Source organism: Pecten maximus, chromosome 6 (genome assembly GCF_902652985.1).
Source record: "Pecten maximus chromosome 6, xPecMax1.1, whole genome shotgun sequence".
NCBI classification, from domain to species: domain Eukaryota; kingdom Metazoa; phylum Mollusca; class Bivalvia; order Pectinida; family Pectinidae; genus Pecten; species Pecten maximus.
Window position 1 is genome coordinate 20,167,112 of NC_047020.1, and position 19,405 is coordinate 20,186,516.

Sequence of the window (19,405 nt, forward strand, 5' to 3'; positions counted from 1 at the left end):
ATTAGAATTTCAACACCTATATCAGATTTTAATTCAAGTAAAATTTAGATAAAACATTTATCAATTAAATATAATGTCAACTATCGTTCACTTTTCAAGCTAAGCAAGTTCGTGAAAAAATCATTAAACCGGAAGTAATATCAAATGCTTGATTACAGTAACATACAAGATGGACGCTTTGTAATCGTGTGAGGCACGTTTTTGCGGCGTTTTGAATATTTTCTTTAATCATTCTGTTAAAAAGGTCTCATTCAAACAGAAAATATGTCAGAGGTAAGATCATTTATCGTTTTATACAAAACAATGAATTTCGTGTCCGGATGTACATTGTACAAATTGTAAAGATCAGTGTAGAGTTCTACAGTTCTAGGTTGCTCATGATCAGTAATCAAATTGTTCATGTCCAGTATCTGAGTACAGAATACACTTTATTTGGGTAAAGCATGGTAGATAATTCAGCATTTTTGAGATGAATTGACATAACATAAATTATGTTTAGAATGAATTATTGCTCTTTAGTAAGACATGTACTCGGTAAAGTACGTATACATATATAGATTCTAGTTTTGTTTTGCAGGATATCCCATAAGGTATACAGTAACCATAGAAGTTTGTGAATGACTCGGAAAGACCACTACTACATTTGCTTCAATCTAAATTATATATGGAGACAAAAGTTGAGATTGAAAATGAAAAAATAAAAGTTGTTTTGGCTCTATATATCTCTTCATGGGTAAATACTCAGAATTAACAGAGACATATATACAGAGAGATAAGTAACATCGCTATTTCCCCGTACACGTAGTGGCTCCCTTTATTCGTGACCACTCAAGCATATCCCTTATCGAGAGCGTCCTGTCTCCTATCAAACACACGCGAGCGCAGGTAAATCGGGCTTGGCGCATGTGTGTATCGATGTATTGGAACTTATTCGACATGTTCTGGTTAATCCGCCATTACGTCAGACCAAAACATCGTCAATTTTAAACGCACACAAAAAGCACATTGTTTTATCTAGGCCACTACAAAAGTTACCACATTAACCAAAAACTATCATACTTATGGGATATAGTCTTATTGATCATGCACATTGTTGTCATTTATCCGTGTTTTCGAAAATCCATTGGGTCCTATTCGACATGTCCAAGCTTTAAGTTTGTAATTAAGCCGCCATTACGTCAGACCAAAACATCGTCAATTTTAAACGCACACAAAAAGCACATTGTTTTATCTAGGCCACTACAAAAGTTACCACATTAACCAAAAACTATCATACTTATGGGATATAGTCTTATTGATCATGCACATTGTTGCCATTTATCCGTATTTTCTAAAATCCATTGGGTCTTATCGACATGCACAAGTTTTGTAATTAAGCAGCCATTACGTCCGACCAAAACATCGTCAATTTTAAATGCACACAAAAAGCACATTGTTTTATCTAGGCCACTACAAAAGTTACCACATTAACCAAAAACTATCATACTTATGGAATGTGGTCTTGATTATCATGCACATTGTTGTCATTTATCCGTATTCTCGAAAACCCCATAGGGACTTTTCGAAAATTGGAGATTCCCGCCGATCTTTCCTGCATTGTGCTTGACTTTCATACTCAAAATACAAACACTTGGACAGCAAATTGTGATATATTTCATATTGATGACACTTCTGTACTTTGATATTAATAAAATTAAAGCACATAATTGGATCTTGGTGATGATTTCAAATAGAAATTATCGTTAATTATGTGTCTGGTTTTCAAGTTTTCTCCAATATGGCGTCTAGTGAAGACTGAACCGAGCGACCGCAAAGGATTAATTGTGGGAAGGTCAGGGGCCACTATGTAAACACAAGGGCAAATAGAGAGCTGCCAATCTCTGTATATATGTCTCTGGAATTAATAATAAAAAAAAAAACATGTATTATTTTATTTTCTCAGGAAGTACAAAAGCATTCTGTGCACACACTGGTGTTTCGGTCTCTGAAGAGAACGCATGACATGTTTATTGCTGATCAAGGAAACACACCAGCCAAAGACCAGAAATGGTTTGTATGTCAATTTAGTGTAGCTGACTAGCTGTGTTTGTTATAATGTTTTGTTAGTACATCTATGTTTGTTTCTTGACTTTTCAATATATTGACAAACATTTTGCATAGATAAATAAATGAATTCTTTGAACAAAAATCTAAAAAGGATATACGTATATATACATGTACATGTATAATAAATAATATGATATCCTAAATGTTCTGTCATATGACAGAATGTTATTCCTTTAGAATAACAATGTTATTACGCTTAGAAATGTAACATTCATGCTTAAAGGAAGAAAAAAATGGCGTTATTCAATTTACTCATTCATGTTAAAAATCTTATATATCTTAATCACAAGGAGGCAGCAATAGCTCAGTTGGTGTATCATCGGCCTACATATACGTAACCTTGGGTGAAGATCGAAGGTGCGTAGTTCATGCCTACCGTATATCGTGATGGTGTGTGTTTCTCAGGAAGCTGAGAAACAGTCTGGTCTGTGCTGACATGGTGGTGACATTTGTCAAAGACACTTAATTATCCTGAAATTGCTCTGGATGTAAGACAGACTTCGTAGTATTTTGTTTAGAGAGGTAGCCACCTGCTATTACAAGGAAACTGCCTCAAAACGACTCTTGAATGTTCAGGGGCAATCCACAAACAAGAAATAAAAAATAAATCTTATACAAATTTGTGTAATACAATGCCATGGATTCTTTGCTTAATGTGTCAGAGTAGTTGATTTTATACCTATGTGTAAGACTGTTCATATATGAGAGACTATTTTTGTCCTTTACATCAAATTTGAAATTTAGCAAAATACTACAATGCATTCTATTATGTAAATTCATGTGAAAAATTATCAGAACTGACAGGTTTTATTTCAAAGCTTTAATACAAATAACATTTCCTTTTCAGTGAATTATTGAAGAGAAAACTAAAAATAGCAGATGAATATGCTCTTGTGAAAGACATGCCAAAGGAAGGAGGCAACAAAATGCAAAATAAAGATGTCATCAAACCACTTGATGAAAACAACTGGAATCGTATGTATCGCAAACCACTTAATGCATACATATATAATAAGTAGTGAATGTAATTAGATTCTTTTATTACCTTTAGTCTGATGGCCAATCAAAGAAAAAATTAAATTAACAGCATTTATTGCAAAGACTGTTTGTATACGTATATCTCAGTGAATTTGAAATTTATGAACTGCTTAGCTTGTGTTTTTCTAAAAAAAAAAAAAAAAAGAAATATCCAAATATTCCTTTAATTTTTGCGTTTTAGGAATGACTGAAGATTTAGCTTTTGCCCTTTATTTCTAAGTTGTTAATTACTCTCTATCAGTATGTGATCCTTATTTATTCATTTCTTTTTGTGTATTACTGACTTTAACAACAGTGCTTGATATTTACTTAATCATTTCACCATTAATTATCATTGACAATATTGTACTTCTGTTATTGTATTGTAAATATACCATAATTATCTACTTAATGATGTACACTATTCTTTGGTTTCAATTATGTGCGAGTCTCGTTTTGATCTTGTGCAATGGTTTTTTGTAATATTTTGCGAAGTAAAGTCAATCTTAATAGCAAACAGACATCTGTAAAATATGACAAAAATCAAGACATCTGCTGTTTGTAGAACTCTTTTCACAAGAATTTAAAATAAAATGGACTGATTCAGCCGCAATTTTGAAAACGTGTATTTCTTGCGCTTCAATAAAAGTAAAAAATTTCGTCCTTTTTTTTTTATTCTAGATTAATCAATAAGTCATCAGTGTGCAGTAATTTTTCTTCGTTGCAAATTTGATTTTGCTGCACAACTTTATAATGTTCAATATAATGCAAATAATATGCAAGAATGAGGAAAATGGTACATTTTTGGTCTCTTTTTACATTTCTATTGTAACTGCAGCACTTTGGATTATTAATCCCACAATGGTGAAACAAAAACAAAAATTGATAAAAGGGAAAAAATGGAAGCACACAGACCTCCAGGTTTTAATGGCTGTTTTAGAAAGAGAAACTTTTTTTCTTTTGATCTGCTAAATACTTTTAAAAGTTTAATATCAAAACTTTTTATATAATGTGTGAAGTTTGCAAAAAATGGTGAAAAAGTAAACATTTTGCCATCAAAAAATAAATGATAGGGGTAACTTGTTTCCTGTTCTAAGATAAATGAACCGGTTAAAGAAATTTTAACTTCTTAGTTCTATAATCTGAAAAAAAGTGATATTTTTGTCAGCTCTACAAGCATTCATAAATATCTGACATCACAGGAAGATAGTGTATAGATTGTTTATGTAATTGGTCAAAACAGCAAAATTAACTTTGAAATGACATAATATGTCAAATTGGTATCTTTGAATGATTATAGCACAAATCCATCACACAGACTTAATATTATTCTGCTATGCAATTATCTCCTACTGCCAACATATGTATATAAGAAAGAATGTTTTATAAGGAATTTTTGGACATCTCAGAGGTGTACATCCTTTAAACAAATTCATGATGATTGTAACATACTAATTATATATATGTGTCTGATTCGAACAACAGGTAGCCAGGATACAACCATTCTAGGCACACACCCCTACCCAACAGGTTCAGGTAGGTTTATATGATGATGTTATGTTTTACGTATGTAAACACATACGTATACATACATTTAATTTTCAGTATGGCTTCTTAGCTTGCTGGGACAAAGTCCAGGGAAGTTGTTGCCAACCCTGTTGTCATCTGTGTCTGTAGACAGCGAGATTAAAGTTTTTATATAGTGATGTGGCAATACTAATGAGGATACAGCTTAAGTATTTGACATGTGACAGTATGTTCCTTGTACATGTCACAAGACCTTTCCATTGTTACATTTGTGGATCTGCTGACCTTGACTGTGACCTGTTGACCTATTTTTACAAAACCAGTTTTGAATGTCAACCAACTCTACAAGTTATGTTGTCTTAAGACAACCCTTTTATAAGCATGCTATTGGCATTGCAGTTTGACAGCATATTGAATTATCATGTCAATGGTTATTTAATTTTATTGAATGAAAGTGAATTAATAATATTAAAAGAAAAACAGCTTATATTATTAGTTGTACATGGTAATTTTAATTATGGTGCTCCAGTACTAAAATTATGTAATATTATTCATATGATATGTGCATGTACATATGTATACTCTATGTATAAATTTTGTTAATTCATCACCAGTTGTCAGCTGAATAATTAGGTCCATTTGTTTTAACAGGTATCCAGTTAACAGATGGAACATCTATGCATACAGATCCTAGTAAGGCCTCAAGCATGGAAATGGCCTTGTATGAGAAAAGCAGGTATGTACAATAGATATAAATTGTTTGGGTCATCTAAAGTGTTTTCTGGTCATATTAATTAAATTACAGTAGCAATAAGAGATTAGTTGAAAATTCAATATTGGTGATAGATTCATACATCAAGCTGTAGAATTTGATTTTACTTGTAGAGTTTAATGTTTTTGTGTACCCGTCATGAAAAGGAGGTACATGTATACATATTTAGTGTTACCCATGTCCGTCCTGACCCGTCGCTATCCGTCCCATCCTGTCCTAACCCGTGCAATGTAACTATCATCAGGAACTGCTGATGTGATCCTCAAAAACTTACAGACATTTTCTATTTTGTTACATGTACTTAATTAAAAGTTAACATTTACATTGTGGTACTTTTTCGGAAACCTTGGTCTGGAAAGACTAATAAATAAGGAAGTAGAACTACTTGGATATGTTGGGAAAATGACTGAATTTGTGATCAATAATCATCCACATTAAATGTAGTATTTAGTTGCAACATTGATTGATGATCTTTCGATATGAAAATAACTCATAATTAACTGCTGTTATTTTTACCACAAAGGATGATGGACATAACTGCAGGATCTGGAGTCCACGACATAAAACAGAGTAACCTTGACAGATCAGATCCTTCCAAGGTATAGGACTACATCTCATTTGCTGGGACATCAGGAAAAAACCATAGAACTTTTGAACGTTTTGTATATTTTCTTAAAATGTTGATATTTCTAAGAGGGACAAAGGTCATTTATAAAATTGAGGGAACGCCAGGGACAAATGTTATTACTATTGCTCAAGGTTATGGTTACCAGGGACAAATGTTATTACTATTGCTCAAGGTTATGGTTACTAGGGACAAATGTTATTACTATTGCTCAAGGTTATGGTTACTAGGGACAAATGTTATTACTATTGCTCAAGGTTATGGTTACCAGGGACAAAGATTATTTCCCAAACAACAACAACAAGTACAGGGAAAATGGATCCATTCTGAAATTCTGTAATTAAAGAAAAAAAACACCGGTATTTTTAAAAAAAGGATTATTTCAAATCGCAAGTTCTGAGAATCTCAACTAGACATTCTAAAGTTATCTTAACCTCGTGAACAATAATAAAAAGTGAGTCTCGTCAGTACAGACTTTGCCTACATCTCATATGATGTGGTCATTTTTTGCCTACGTCTCATATGATGTCATGTTTTGCCTACATCTCATATGATGTGGTTATTTTTACGAGAAAGGTGTGGGAACTACAAAGGTGTTAATTTAGTGTTGTAGTTGTCAGACTAACATGTGACTTAAAGCAGCTTTAGTTACTATAGACAGCAAAGACATGACAAAGCAAGGATATATATTGTTAATTGTTATACATTGTACCTCTACTTTATTTACGCTGAAGAAGTTAAAGTAATCGGTTAATTCATGTATATATAAATCAGCTATATTCACACATTTTCCTCAACTTCACCTACTTGTGCTTATTCCTGTGTTGAAGTAGTGTGGGAATAAAAACGCCCTTACAGAACTAAAATACCCTGCAGAACTAAAGCACATCTGCACTCAGGTGTTTTTGTGGAGCCCATCAGGCCAGAGGGATTCAGAGATTTTACTGTTTACTCTTATCAATTGCCAAATGACATGAGACGTGGGCAGAGCATAACACTTGTTATTGAACCCGCTTCCTATGTGAGAAGTTTTTTTTAGTTGATTTTAGCTTGTCTGGACAAAAAGCTTCACCTTGGGAAATAGACCTGTTCCAATTCATTAAATTTAAGTTCCTTAACATAAGGAAATTTCTTTAATTTTCCATCTTCGAAAGCATTACAGATTAAAAAAAAACAACAACAAGGCAACGGTCTGCTGTTCTTCTCTTAGGAAAATTAAACATTACAGAATTTAAAGAAGGGTCCTTAACTAAGATTTTTTCCCTTCAGTTTTGTAATGCATTTCTTATAGAAAAAAATTAAGTCAAGGTATTTCCTTGAGCTTTGGAATGCTGAATAATTTGGTCCTGGTCTTTGGGGGGGAAAACAGGAACTTGCTATATTTGTCAACTCCATATTTTAACGTATACATGTGTTAAACTTCCAAAGAAATGGGTTTGTACATAATGTAATATCTAGCAGATTTAAAGTCTATGGAGAGGATTTGATAAAACATTGTTATAACAACAGCTGGTTTATGTTTCAGGCATTAGTTTCAATTGGAAATCAACAAGCTTTGGTACCGAAGAAGGCACCAACCATGCCTAAACCATCATGGCATCCTCCGTGGAAGTTGTACCGGGTATGTATACAAAGTATAATGGGAAAAGAAGTAGATATTATTGGGTTGCATCACAGTTATTACAGTAAAAAATTTGGTATGTACTTCATATGTGTAATAATGTCCATTATGATACAAACTATCACAAAATGAAGATTAAAATAGGAGAGAAGAGTCAGCGTCAGTTGCAAAGTAGGTGGGTCTTCCACAAGGTGCTGCACTTGAACTTCGATACACAAGGTATGCAGGGCAATTTACAAAATATTTGTATAATTAGCTGACATCACATTACAGCATAAACTGAAACCTGGAAAAAGGACTTCAGGGGTAAAATTGTGTACAAAAATTGTCATGGTGAAGTCTCGCACATAGAGGCGAAACTAGTCAACAATAAAGTACTGTAAACGTGGTTACTTTCGCGGATGGTTAATTTCGCGATTTCGATACGTTAACTGTTATTTTCGCAATTGATCCACCTTCGTTTGTAGTTCCAGTTTACTCAAATTAATATCAAAATATGGTGAATTTTCCGCGATCAAAAGGGATCCACATAATTTAGTGTAATTTCCCCCTCACACAAATTTCCACGTTTACAGTATAAGTTACCAACTTACCTGGTGACACTTAAAAGCTTGTCTTTGTTGTGATAGATTCCCCCTATTTCATATACAATATGAATATGTGATAAAAGTAAAAAAAGAAGCTTTTCCTGTATTGCTCACTAACCAGGATGTTTTATAATTTTAAGATAAATATTAAACCGATTTTCCTTTCTACCTGACATTACCAGGTAAGTGATTGTTAGATTCGGTATTATCAGTGTGCTTCTCAGCAGGGTAATCTGGAAGACTTACCAACCTGACACAAACATAAGTTTTGGTGTGTCTAGATATACAATATTGCATGGGATTTGTCTGCTTTAGAAATATATATGTTGATGGTACTTTTTGTTTACAGTTGATAGAAATATATTGTTCAAGTTGATGGTACTGTACATATGTTGTGAAAGATGACTGAATAAAATATACAACATCGTTTAATATGCCAACAATGGCAAGTGTAGTCTACGATTACACTAACCTTGTACGCAACTACATCAGTGTGCAAGCTTGAACAGGTGTAGACTACGCCGATTGTAGTCATACACAGCCAAACATCACCTTTTAAACAAGATGACATAAACACCTGGCTTTGAGAAGTCAGCTCGTCATGTACTTTCACAACAGTACAGTGATAAAAAATGTAGTCTTTATGTTGATGGTAGCCTTTGTTTATAGATGATAGAAATGTATTGTTTATGTTGATGGTACCCTTTGTTTATAGGTGATAGAAATGTATTGTTTATGTTGATGGTAGCCTTTGTTTATAGGTGATAGAAATGTATTGTTCATGTTGATGGTACCCTTTGTTTATAGGTGATAGAAATGTATTGTTTATGTTGATGGTAGCCTTTGTTTATAGTTGATAGAAATGTATTGTTTATGTTGATGGTAGCCTTTGTTTATAGTTGATAGAAATGTATTGTTTATGTTGATGGTACCCTTTGTTTATAGGTGATAGAAATGTATTGTTTATGTTGATGGTACCCTTTGTTTATAGGTGATAGAAATGTATTGTTTATGTTGATGGTACCCTTTGTTTATAGGTGATAGAAATGTATTGTTTATGTTGATGGTACCCTTTGTTTATAGGTGATAGAAATGTATTGTTTATGTTGATGGTACCCTTTGTTTATAGGTGATAGAAATGTATTGTTTATGTTGATGGTACCCTTTGTTTATAGGTGATAGAAATGTATTGTTTATGTTGATGGTACCCTTTGTTTATATGTGATAGAAATGTATTGTTTATGTTGATGGTACCCTTTGTTTATAGGTGATAGAAATGTATTGTTTATGTTGATGGTACCCTTTGTTTATAGGTGATAGAAATGTATTGTTTATGTTGATGGTACCCTTTGTTTATAGGTGATAGAAATGTATTGTTTATGTTGATGGTACCCTTTGTTTATAGGTGATAGAAATGTATTGTTTATGTTGATGCCTGATGGTATTTCGTAACAGGTGATCAGTGGCCACTTGGGCTGGGTGAGGTGTGTAGCTGTGGAACCAGGGAATCAGTGGTTCGCCACAGGGGCTGGTGACAGAATGATAAAGGTAGGTTTATATGATATACACTAAACATGACAGATATAAACTGAAGGTGCTGTTAGTTTTATATGACACAATCTTTATTAACATACCAAAATGGTAACTAATACGTAAGCACAAATATTGAATATTGAAAAAAAAATTATTCTGTTCGGAAAAATAATGAAAAATGACAATTTAATTTGACACTTTTGATCACCTTAAGCTTAATTAGAGTCATCTAAAGATGGCAAAATGTTCATTGATAAATGTTTCAATAAGAAAACAATGAACCAGGCACAGTTTAAGTGTCTTGTCTTTAGCAGAAAAATATCGCTACTTTATTGCTCTTTTCCTATAAAATGTCTCTACACTATTGCTCTTTTCCTATAAAATATCTACTCTTTTACTCTTTTCCTATAAAATATCTCTACTCTATATATTGTTCTTTTCCTATAACATGTCTCTACTCTGATCTGTTGCTCTTTTCCTATAAAATATCTCTACTCTTTTGCTCTTTTCCTATGAAATATCTCTACTCTATATATTGTTCTTTTCCTATAACATGTCTCTACTCTGATCTGTTGCTCTTTTCCTATAAAATGTCTACTCTTTTACTCTTTTCCTATGAAATATCTCTACTCTATATATTGTTCTTTTCCTATAACATATCTCTACTCTATTGCTCTTTTCCTATAAAAAAAATCTCTACTCTATTGTCAAAGCTCCAATCAACTTCATAAATTGGTGAGTTAGTATCCATTTGGTACTTTTCTGCGTTACTGTAATAGCTGTACACCAGACATGCCTTTATCTCCTGTATACAGCCAATGTTGCCTCTACCTTTTCGTCCTTCTCCTTTTATAACTCTATGTTAACTGTGTACAACAGATCTGGGACCTGGCCAGTGGAACCCTGAAGCTCTCCCTGACAGGCCACATCAGCTCTGTGAGAGGTCTGTGTGTCAGCCCCAGACAGCCTTACCTTTTCTCTTGCTCCGAAGACAAACAGGTCCGATGCTGGGACCTCGAGTATAATAAGGTAAAGAAAAAAACACTTGCTAAGTACAATTGGAATTTTAAATTAACTAATAAAACAAATTTAGCATAATTATGTAATTAATGGAATGCTACTCTGCATGATGCTTTTAAAGTTCAGCTTTTACTGCATCTGTCCTGAAATAAGCCCTTTTCACTAGAGTAAAAGTTTAGCATTAAAGTTTGAGAAAGAAATTTTAAGCCTCTTTAAGCTTACTATTTTTAAATTGTGAATCTGCAAAAATATGTAAAGGGGCTGGTTTGTGGGCAGGGACTTATTTGCAGACAAAGGAGGTGATACCTTGGAATTCAGTGTTACTTGATTTTTTTCTATTTTCTTATTTCAATTTTCATGTTACTGATAAAGTATGATCATTGAAAAATTAGATAATTACATAAATCATGGGTAATTCTCATTTTTATGGATTTTAAGAAGAGTACTAGTATTGTTTTTAACCTTATCTGATTACCAGACCACAAGACATTACCATGGCCACCTGAGTGCAGTATATGCATTGGATCTTCACCCAACCATTGATGTATTAGTAACGTGTGGACGTGACGGCACTGCCCGTGTGTGGGATGTCCGCAGTAAGGCCTGTGTACATACCCTAACTGGTCACAACAACACAGTGGCTAGCGTCAAATGTCAGGCCTCTGAACCTCAGGTAACACCACATAAGTATAAGTAAAGAAAATAAGCAGTGCTAAACAATCTCAGAATTGTTTGTATAAGACAACACAATTATAAGGAGCAAACTTGTTGAAGATGTTCTGTAAATACCTTGAAAATTTGAACTTTATTTGGAAATACTAATATATATTCATGAAGTAACTTTGTTCAGCAGAAGAAAATTACAACATGGACTTAATTAGTTTGCCGGAACTGGGAAATGTTGAATATGGTGCTTATCTCCCTTTAGGTCCCATAACTAGATGAATCTAATCATCAATTTATAACTCCTCTGCTACACAAGGGAACTGCAGATTTACTCTTGGAACAACTGTCACGAACAGTTTAAGTATGTCATATAATATTCCTTAAACTTTTGACATCCACGGTTGTGAGATTTGTGGTCTTGTTGGAATGGCCAGGTTAGTGTACTTAAATCAAGTTGTATTTCCAGCTTTCTAGAGTATGAATATCTAAAAAAAAAAAAAGTGACATTTTTGATACCAGAGTTTGTTTGGAGGACTATAAATGACAGTTACAACTTGTTTCAGATACAGATAAATGAACTGAATACAATGCTTATAATGAAGGAAAATACTATTACACTGTACTTATAACTTAATCTTGTTACACTGTACTTATAACTTAATCTTGTTACACTGTACTTATAACTTGATCTTGTTACACTACTTATAACTTAATCTTGTTACACTGTACTTATAACTTAATCTTGTTACACTGTACTTATAACTTGATCTTGTTTCACTGTACTTATATCTTAATCTTGTTACACTGTACTTATAACTTGATCTTGTTTCACTGTACTTATATCTTAATCTTGTTACACTGTACTTATAACTTGATCTTGTTTCACTGTACTTATAACTTGATCTTGTTACACTGTACTTATAACTTAATCTTGTTTCACTGTACTTATAACTTGATCTTGTTACACTGTACTTATAACTTAATCTTGTTACACTGTACTTATAACTTAATCTTGTTACACTGTACTTATAACTTAATCTTGTTACACTACTTATAACTTAATCTTGTTACACTGTACTTATAACTTGATCTTGTTTCACTGTACTTATATCTTAATCTTGTTTCACTGTACTTATAACTTGATCTTGTTACACTGTACTTATAACTTAATCTTGTTACCCTGTACTTATAACTTAATCTTGTTACACTGTACTTATAACTTAATCTTGTTACACTACTTATAACTTAATCTTGTTACACTTTACTTATAACTTAATCTTGTTACACTGTACTTATAACTTAATCTTGTTACACTGTACTTATAACTTAATCTTGTTACACTACTTATAACTTAATCTTGTTACACTGTACTTATAACTTGATCTTGTTACACTACTTATAACTTAATCTTGTTACACTGTACTTATAACTTGATCTTGTTACACTGTACTTATAACTTAATCTTGTTACACTGTACTTATAACTTAATCTTGTTACACTGTACTTATAACTTAATCTTGTTACACTGTACTTATAACTTAATCTTGTTACACTGTACTTATAACTTAATCTTGTTACACTGTACTTATAACTTAATCTTGTTACACTGTACTTATAACTTAATCTTGTTACACTGTACTTATAACTTAATCTTGTTACACTGTACTTATAACTTAATCTTGTTACACTGTACTTATAACTTAATCTTGTTACACTGTACTTATAACTTAATCTTGTTACACTGTACTTATAACTTAATCTTGTTACACTGTACTTATAACTTAATCTTGTTACACTGTACTTATAACTTAATCTTGTTACACTGTACTTATAACTTAATCTTGTTACACTGTACTTATACTTGAATCTTGTTACACTGTACTTATAACTTAATCTTGTTACACTGTACTTATAACTTAATCTTGTTACACTGTACTTATAACTTAATCTTGTTACACTGTACTTATAACTTAATCTTGTTACACTGTACTTATAACTTAATCTTGTTACACTGTACTTATAACTTAATCTTGTTACACTGTACTTATAACTTAATCTTGTTACACTACTTATAACTTAATCTTGTTACACTGTACTTATAACTTAATCTTGTTACACTGTACTTATAACTTAATCTTGTTACACTGTACTTATAACTTAATCTTGTTACACTGTACTTATAACTTAATCTTGTTACACTACTTATAACTTAATCTTGTTACACTACTTATAACTTAATCTTGTTACACTGTACTTATAACTTAATCTTGTTACACTGCTTATAACTTAATCTTGTTACACTGTACTTATAACTTAATCTTGTTACCCTGTACTTATAACTTAATCTTGTTACACTGTACTTATAACTTAATCTTGTTACACTACTTATAACTTAATCTTGTTACACTGTACTTATAACTTAATCTTGTTACACTGTACTTATAACTTAATCTTGTTACACTACTTATAACTTAATCTTGTTACACTTTACTTATAACTTAATCTTGTTACACTGTACTTATAACTTAATCTTGTTACACTGTACTTATAACTTAATCTTGTTACACTACTTATAACTTAATCTTGTTACACTGTACTTATAACTTGATCTTGTTACACTACTTATAACTTAATCTTGTTACACTGTACTTATAACTTAATCTTGTTACACTGTACTTATAACTTAATCTTGTTACACTGTACTTATAACTTAATCTTGTTACCCTGTACTTATAACTTAATCTTGTTACACTGTACTTATAACTTAATCTTGTTACACTGTACTTATAACTTAATCTTGTTACACTACTTATAACTTAATCTTGTTACACTGTACTTATAACTTGATCTTGTTACACTACTTATAACTTAATCTTGTTACACTGTACTTATAACTTAATCTTGTTACACTGTACTTTTAACTTAATCTTGTTACACTGTACTTATAACTTAATCTTTTTACACTGTACTTAACTTTTACTGTTACTATATTTGTACTCACATTCGAAGATGTTGATGAATTATGCTTTATTTACAGGTGATTACAGGTAGCCACGATTGTACAATCAGACTGTGGGACTTGGCCGCAGGTCGGTCAAGAGCGACATTGACCAATCATAAAAAGAGTGTAAGAGCAGTTGCCCTTCATCCTACTCAGTAAGTTTCACACGTATTATAACTGTTAACCCGCCTGGCGTATAGATTTATTCTCTGAAATGTCCTATTGATTTATAGTCTATAAAGCCTGTGTTCAGAGATAGCTCTAAGAGCCACTTTTAAAGTGCTATCTTTCTAAAATGTTATATTTTGGATGCTAGCTTCACACCCATCAATATATATACCGGTATATTAGCTCACCTGGTGTGAAGGACACAGGTGAGTGTATGCCATACTGTGGTGTCCCTAGCTGTTTGTCTGTCCGTCAACAATTTAATTCTTCTTCTGAAGTACTGATTGGATGTTAACCATATTTGACTGGAAGCATTTGTAAGTGGAAATTTGTTAGTGGAAGTGATTCAAACAGCTACAAATGGTGGGACTGACCCCCAGGGGGCTGAGGGGGCAGGCCTGATAGGGAATGATTTGTCTATATTGCTATTAATGACCCTTTAAATCATGAACCCATAACCATATATATTGTATTGCTGGGAATTAAAAAAATAAACACATTCTTGTAAAAGAATAGGCCCTGGGGTTTTCCCCACCCTCTTAAAACTTGTACTTAGTTCCTTTGTGATATCTTTGATACTGTTGAGATCCTGATCCCATAACCATATATAGCATTGCTGGGCATCATGAGATAAACACAATCCTGATGTAAGAATAGGCCCTAGGGCTTTCCCCATCCCAAGGGACTTAGTTTCTGTTAACACAATCATGCTGTAAAAAAAAACCTGGTGAGTTTTCACACCCCTAAGGAGTGTGACTTTATTTCTAAATTATATAACTTTGAAGCAGTTGTAATTCCCACCCCTTAACCATATGTAGCATTGTTCGACATCATCAAATAAAGCTATTAACAATTGAATATGAACATTATTTTGACGTTTGGTTAAATCCAACAAGGTGAGCGATACAGGCCCTCTGAACCTCTTGTTCTGATAGAAGTACCTCAGGAGACATGACGGGTCTCTGAGTGTTGCTAGGTGGTAGCATTTAATTGAGATGGATGTGATGTTTTGTTCTGTGTTCCCTGGAAGGGGAAACACAGTCTGAAGTCAGTCTCTTAATGCATTGTATTTAGGATCATGCAGTGACAAATTAGAGGCATAGCCTGTTTTTTCCCAAACATCTCCAAACCCATAGGGTACTCTCATCCTTATTCAGCAATAAAAATATACTAGTTACCACACAGGAAATTTTCATGTCTGCTATACAAAATCTTGGAAGTGATCCTTTTGTCTATTTTCATCAACATATACAATTGTCAGTACTTCTATAAGCAATTGACATTTTTTAAATTTTACATAGTATAAAAAAATTGAATAAATTTGTGAAAGACCAAGAGCTTAAAAAATATGTGACTTGACTAGAAGTATTTGCTTCCATGTTTCTATTTTAGTTTCTCTTTTCACTTTTCACAGTTGATCATTAATGCCTACAGGCCTGTTGTGTAATGAATATTAAAAAAAGTGATTATCTACAATGACTATAAATAAAGTTGCAGACAGGTCTTAAAAGTTTCACAATTGTAGGGTATTTTCTTATCGTTGATTAGGTTTCTTTACATTAGGAAAGTAAGTAGTCTTGGTTTTTTTTTTTTTTTTTATTTTTTTTTTTTTTTTCGTTCCTTAGGTACAGCTTTGCATCAGGATCTCCAGACAACATTAAACAGTGGAAATTCCCAGATGGCAACTTCATACAGAACCTATCGGGTCATAACTCCATTATAAATGCTCTGGCGCTGAACTCAGACGGTGTATTAGTTTCTGGAGGTGAGTGTTTATCAAGACACAGATTAATACAACTTAATTTGCAATATACATAATAATGTAGTTAACTATGGGATTGTCTATTTTGTTTAGTATTACCTTCTCTTAAGTTTATTTTCACTGGGCACATATTGGAAATTTAAGATAATTTTGGCTTGTTTCCTTAGACCCTAATCATTTACGTGATGTTTTAAATAAATGAGTTGGCCTCAATACCAAACGTAATTATATTTAGTTAAAGAAAATATGAATATCTGTAATAGCCACTGGAGGGTCCAAACTGGCACCCCCCTCCTTTATCCACTACATGACATTGTAATAAATCTTGTTTATTATGTATCTATTCCTATTGTATGAATAAACATGAAATTATTGAACATTTTAACAGTTTACTGAGAATATATGATATCAACAGTCTATCAAACATAATACAAATGTGCATGTAACAGTCTGTTGAATATATTTACGTTCATCTGGATATATTAACTCCCACTTGATATTAATATATTAGTCCGTTTGAATCAATGTAAAAAAACATTGATTCGAACAGTCTGTTGAATATATTTATGTGGTTTTAATGTCATGTGGTGAAGATATTTTGTCTGGATTTTATTTCTTGGATTTTCTTATACTACAAAATGAAACAAATTATATCCCTAACGAATATTTATACATTGATTAGTACATCAAGAGACTTTTGAAATTATTGATTCTCTTAAATATATTAAATTATTTATATTTACACTGTTTAATATACATAGCCTTACTCTTAATTACTGTTTAGGGTTGGATAGAAACATCTTTCATTATTATATAATGACTAATTTATAAAAATAAAATTCTTTTTTGTCCGTCATGAAGCTGATAATGGTTCCATGTATTTCTGGGACTGGAGGACGGGGTACAATTTTCAACGGATACAGGCCACAGCACAACCAGGCTCTATCGACTCAGAGTCAGGAATATTTGCCATGACCTATGATCAGAGTGGCAGTCGACTCATCACAGCTGAAGCTGACAAAACTATCAAAATATACAAAGAAGATGAGACAGCTGTAAGTTACTTTCAAATTCATTTTTCTTACTTGGAATATCAGGAACAGAAGATTCGGTATAATTTGTTGTGTTTCATTAGCTTATTTTATTTTCATATTTCATTTATTGTAATTAGAACGTGACATTTATATTCTGTTATGTGAACATTTGAATGTGTTTTACCTGTCGTGTTTAAAATTGAGTAGCAAAATCATCATTTCTGTTATACTAAAAGTGATTGATGGGAAATTTGTTAATAAACAAGTGTCTTTGCTGCTATATATACAACTACTTTTGAAATACTGTAGGAGCTTCAGAAGAACAGAAATAGAAAAGTTACCATGCAAAAGTTTAGATAAAAAATACATTTAGACTTTGAACATTTGTTTTGAAAACAAGCCTTCTAGGTGTTGTGTTTTCTTTATTATGTTTAGATATACAACACTGTACAACAAAAATGTGATTATTTCAAAGACTTTTTTTCTGATTACAGACCGAAGAATCTCATCCTCTCAACTGGCGGCCAGACATCCAGAGAAAGAAGCGATACTGATGTGGTTATTGTTAATGAAGTACAAAGTGTCATCGTGTGTGCCAGAGATGGACTAGTGTAACGATTCTGTCAATCAAGGATTGAGAGCCCGTAGCCAAGCTAGGTCTAGAGGTCAACTGGCATCCTATCTGTCTGTGGACAATCAAAGTCTGGTGATAATCGACAGTGCCCAGAGTGGATCATATAAGTTCAGTCATGATTACATCTGGTCCTTTATACCGGACTTCGAAATGTAGCCATATATGCTTAAATAATGGCTATACTTTGAGGTTATTGTTGAACATAGCCTGTTAGGGTGAATTGTCAATTTTAGTATATCTAATGACCAGTTTATTTTCTATCTAGACTTCTTTGAATAAATGATTTTATAAGACCAAGTTCCTGCCATATCTTGACATAATGGTTAGATGAGTAGGGACTCCTCTAACTAGGAATTTTTCAGCCATGCATAACCAGACACTTTGATCTACGCAGGTCAAATCTACTACGTGTAACAGTAAAGTCATTATTATGTGAGGCCATAAATCTGTTATGAAAGGTAAGCTATCATAATGAACATTATACCATTTGTCAGCAATCATATTTGGTTGAGAAATATTTTTATATATTATTGCCTTATTTTAAGGACACAATAGTTTGATGGTGTTGAGGGATGGCATAGTAACACATTTGATAGTGCCTGGAGAAACAGGCATTATTCCTTCATAGTACCCATGCGTTGCCACTTTTGTCATGTGATGTACTCAATAATGTTTATATTCTTAACAGAATGATTAATAAACAAACTCCAACCATATGTTCATAGCAAGTACATTACATGATCTTGGAGTGGAATGCTTTTGGGTTTATAATGTAACTGCTAATACTGAGGTATTCTATAGCCTACGATAGCCCTGGACGGTTTTATATTGTATAGCCTCTGCTGACAACATCCTTTTTGTTTTTATTTTATAGCCTCGGCTGATGGCATCCTGTTTTTATTTCATTAATTAAACTTAATGACTCGTGCATGATTTCGGAAATCATTTTCATCATTTATGTTACAGAATAACTGATGTACATTGTAGGAATAATTGCATTTATTATCAGTTTACAAGTGGAAATGTAATATTTGCCATAACTTCTTCCTTTAGCACTTAAACATTGAACATTTATCAGTCCTCAAGAAGGAGGGATGCGTAAATATTGATCTTACTAATGAATGCTCTTTAAAAAAAGTGGGAGAGGCTGTTGTTGAAGAAGGTACTAATTATGGTGAATTTGATAATACAAATCGATAGATTGAGATCAACTGTCATCTTGTGCAGTATATTGTCAACTGAATAAAGTGTATAATTTTTTTCAATTCTTTTTGTTATAAATTAATTCCTCATACCTGGAATATGAAATACGTCCCCAACCGGGGTATGTGT

At 32.6% G+C, this 19,405-nt stretch overlaps 1 protein-coding gene across 1 annotated transcript; it reads left to right on the top strand.

Annotated features, from left to right (window-relative positions):
- The first annotated feature begins 161 nt into the window (after window positions 1-161).
- On the top strand, window positions 162-19,333 carry LOC117329197 (pleiotropic regulator 1-like). The gene is made up of 14 exons (XM_033887009.1): window positions 162-273; window positions 1,943-2,049; window positions 2,954-3,081; window positions 4,609-4,659; window positions 5,302-5,386; window positions 5,946-6,021; window positions 7,573-7,668; window positions 9,711-9,803; window positions 10,668-10,817; window positions 11,287-11,481; window positions 14,512-14,630; window positions 16,269-16,408; window positions 17,267-17,460; window positions 17,934-19,333. The coding sequence occupies exons 1-14, from the start codon at window positions 265-267 to the stop codon at window positions 17,991-17,993; spliced, it is 1,503 nt and encodes a 500-aa protein (XP_033742900.1). The 5' UTR covers window positions 162-264; the 3' UTR covers window positions 17,994-19,333.
- Window positions 19,334-19,405: the final 72 nt, after the last annotated feature.

Excerpts from the sequence above, each read along its gene's own strand:
- LOC117329197 (XM_033887009.1), top strand. Across the intron at positions 9,804-10,667 it reads CTGGTGACAGAATGATAAAG|ATCTGGGACCTGGCCAGTGG; the intron begins GTAGGTTTATAT and ends TGTGTACAACAG. Across the intron at positions 10,818-11,286 it reads GGGACCTCGAGTATAATAAG|ACCACAAGACATTACCATGG; the intron begins GTAAAGAAAAAA and ends TCTGATTACCAG.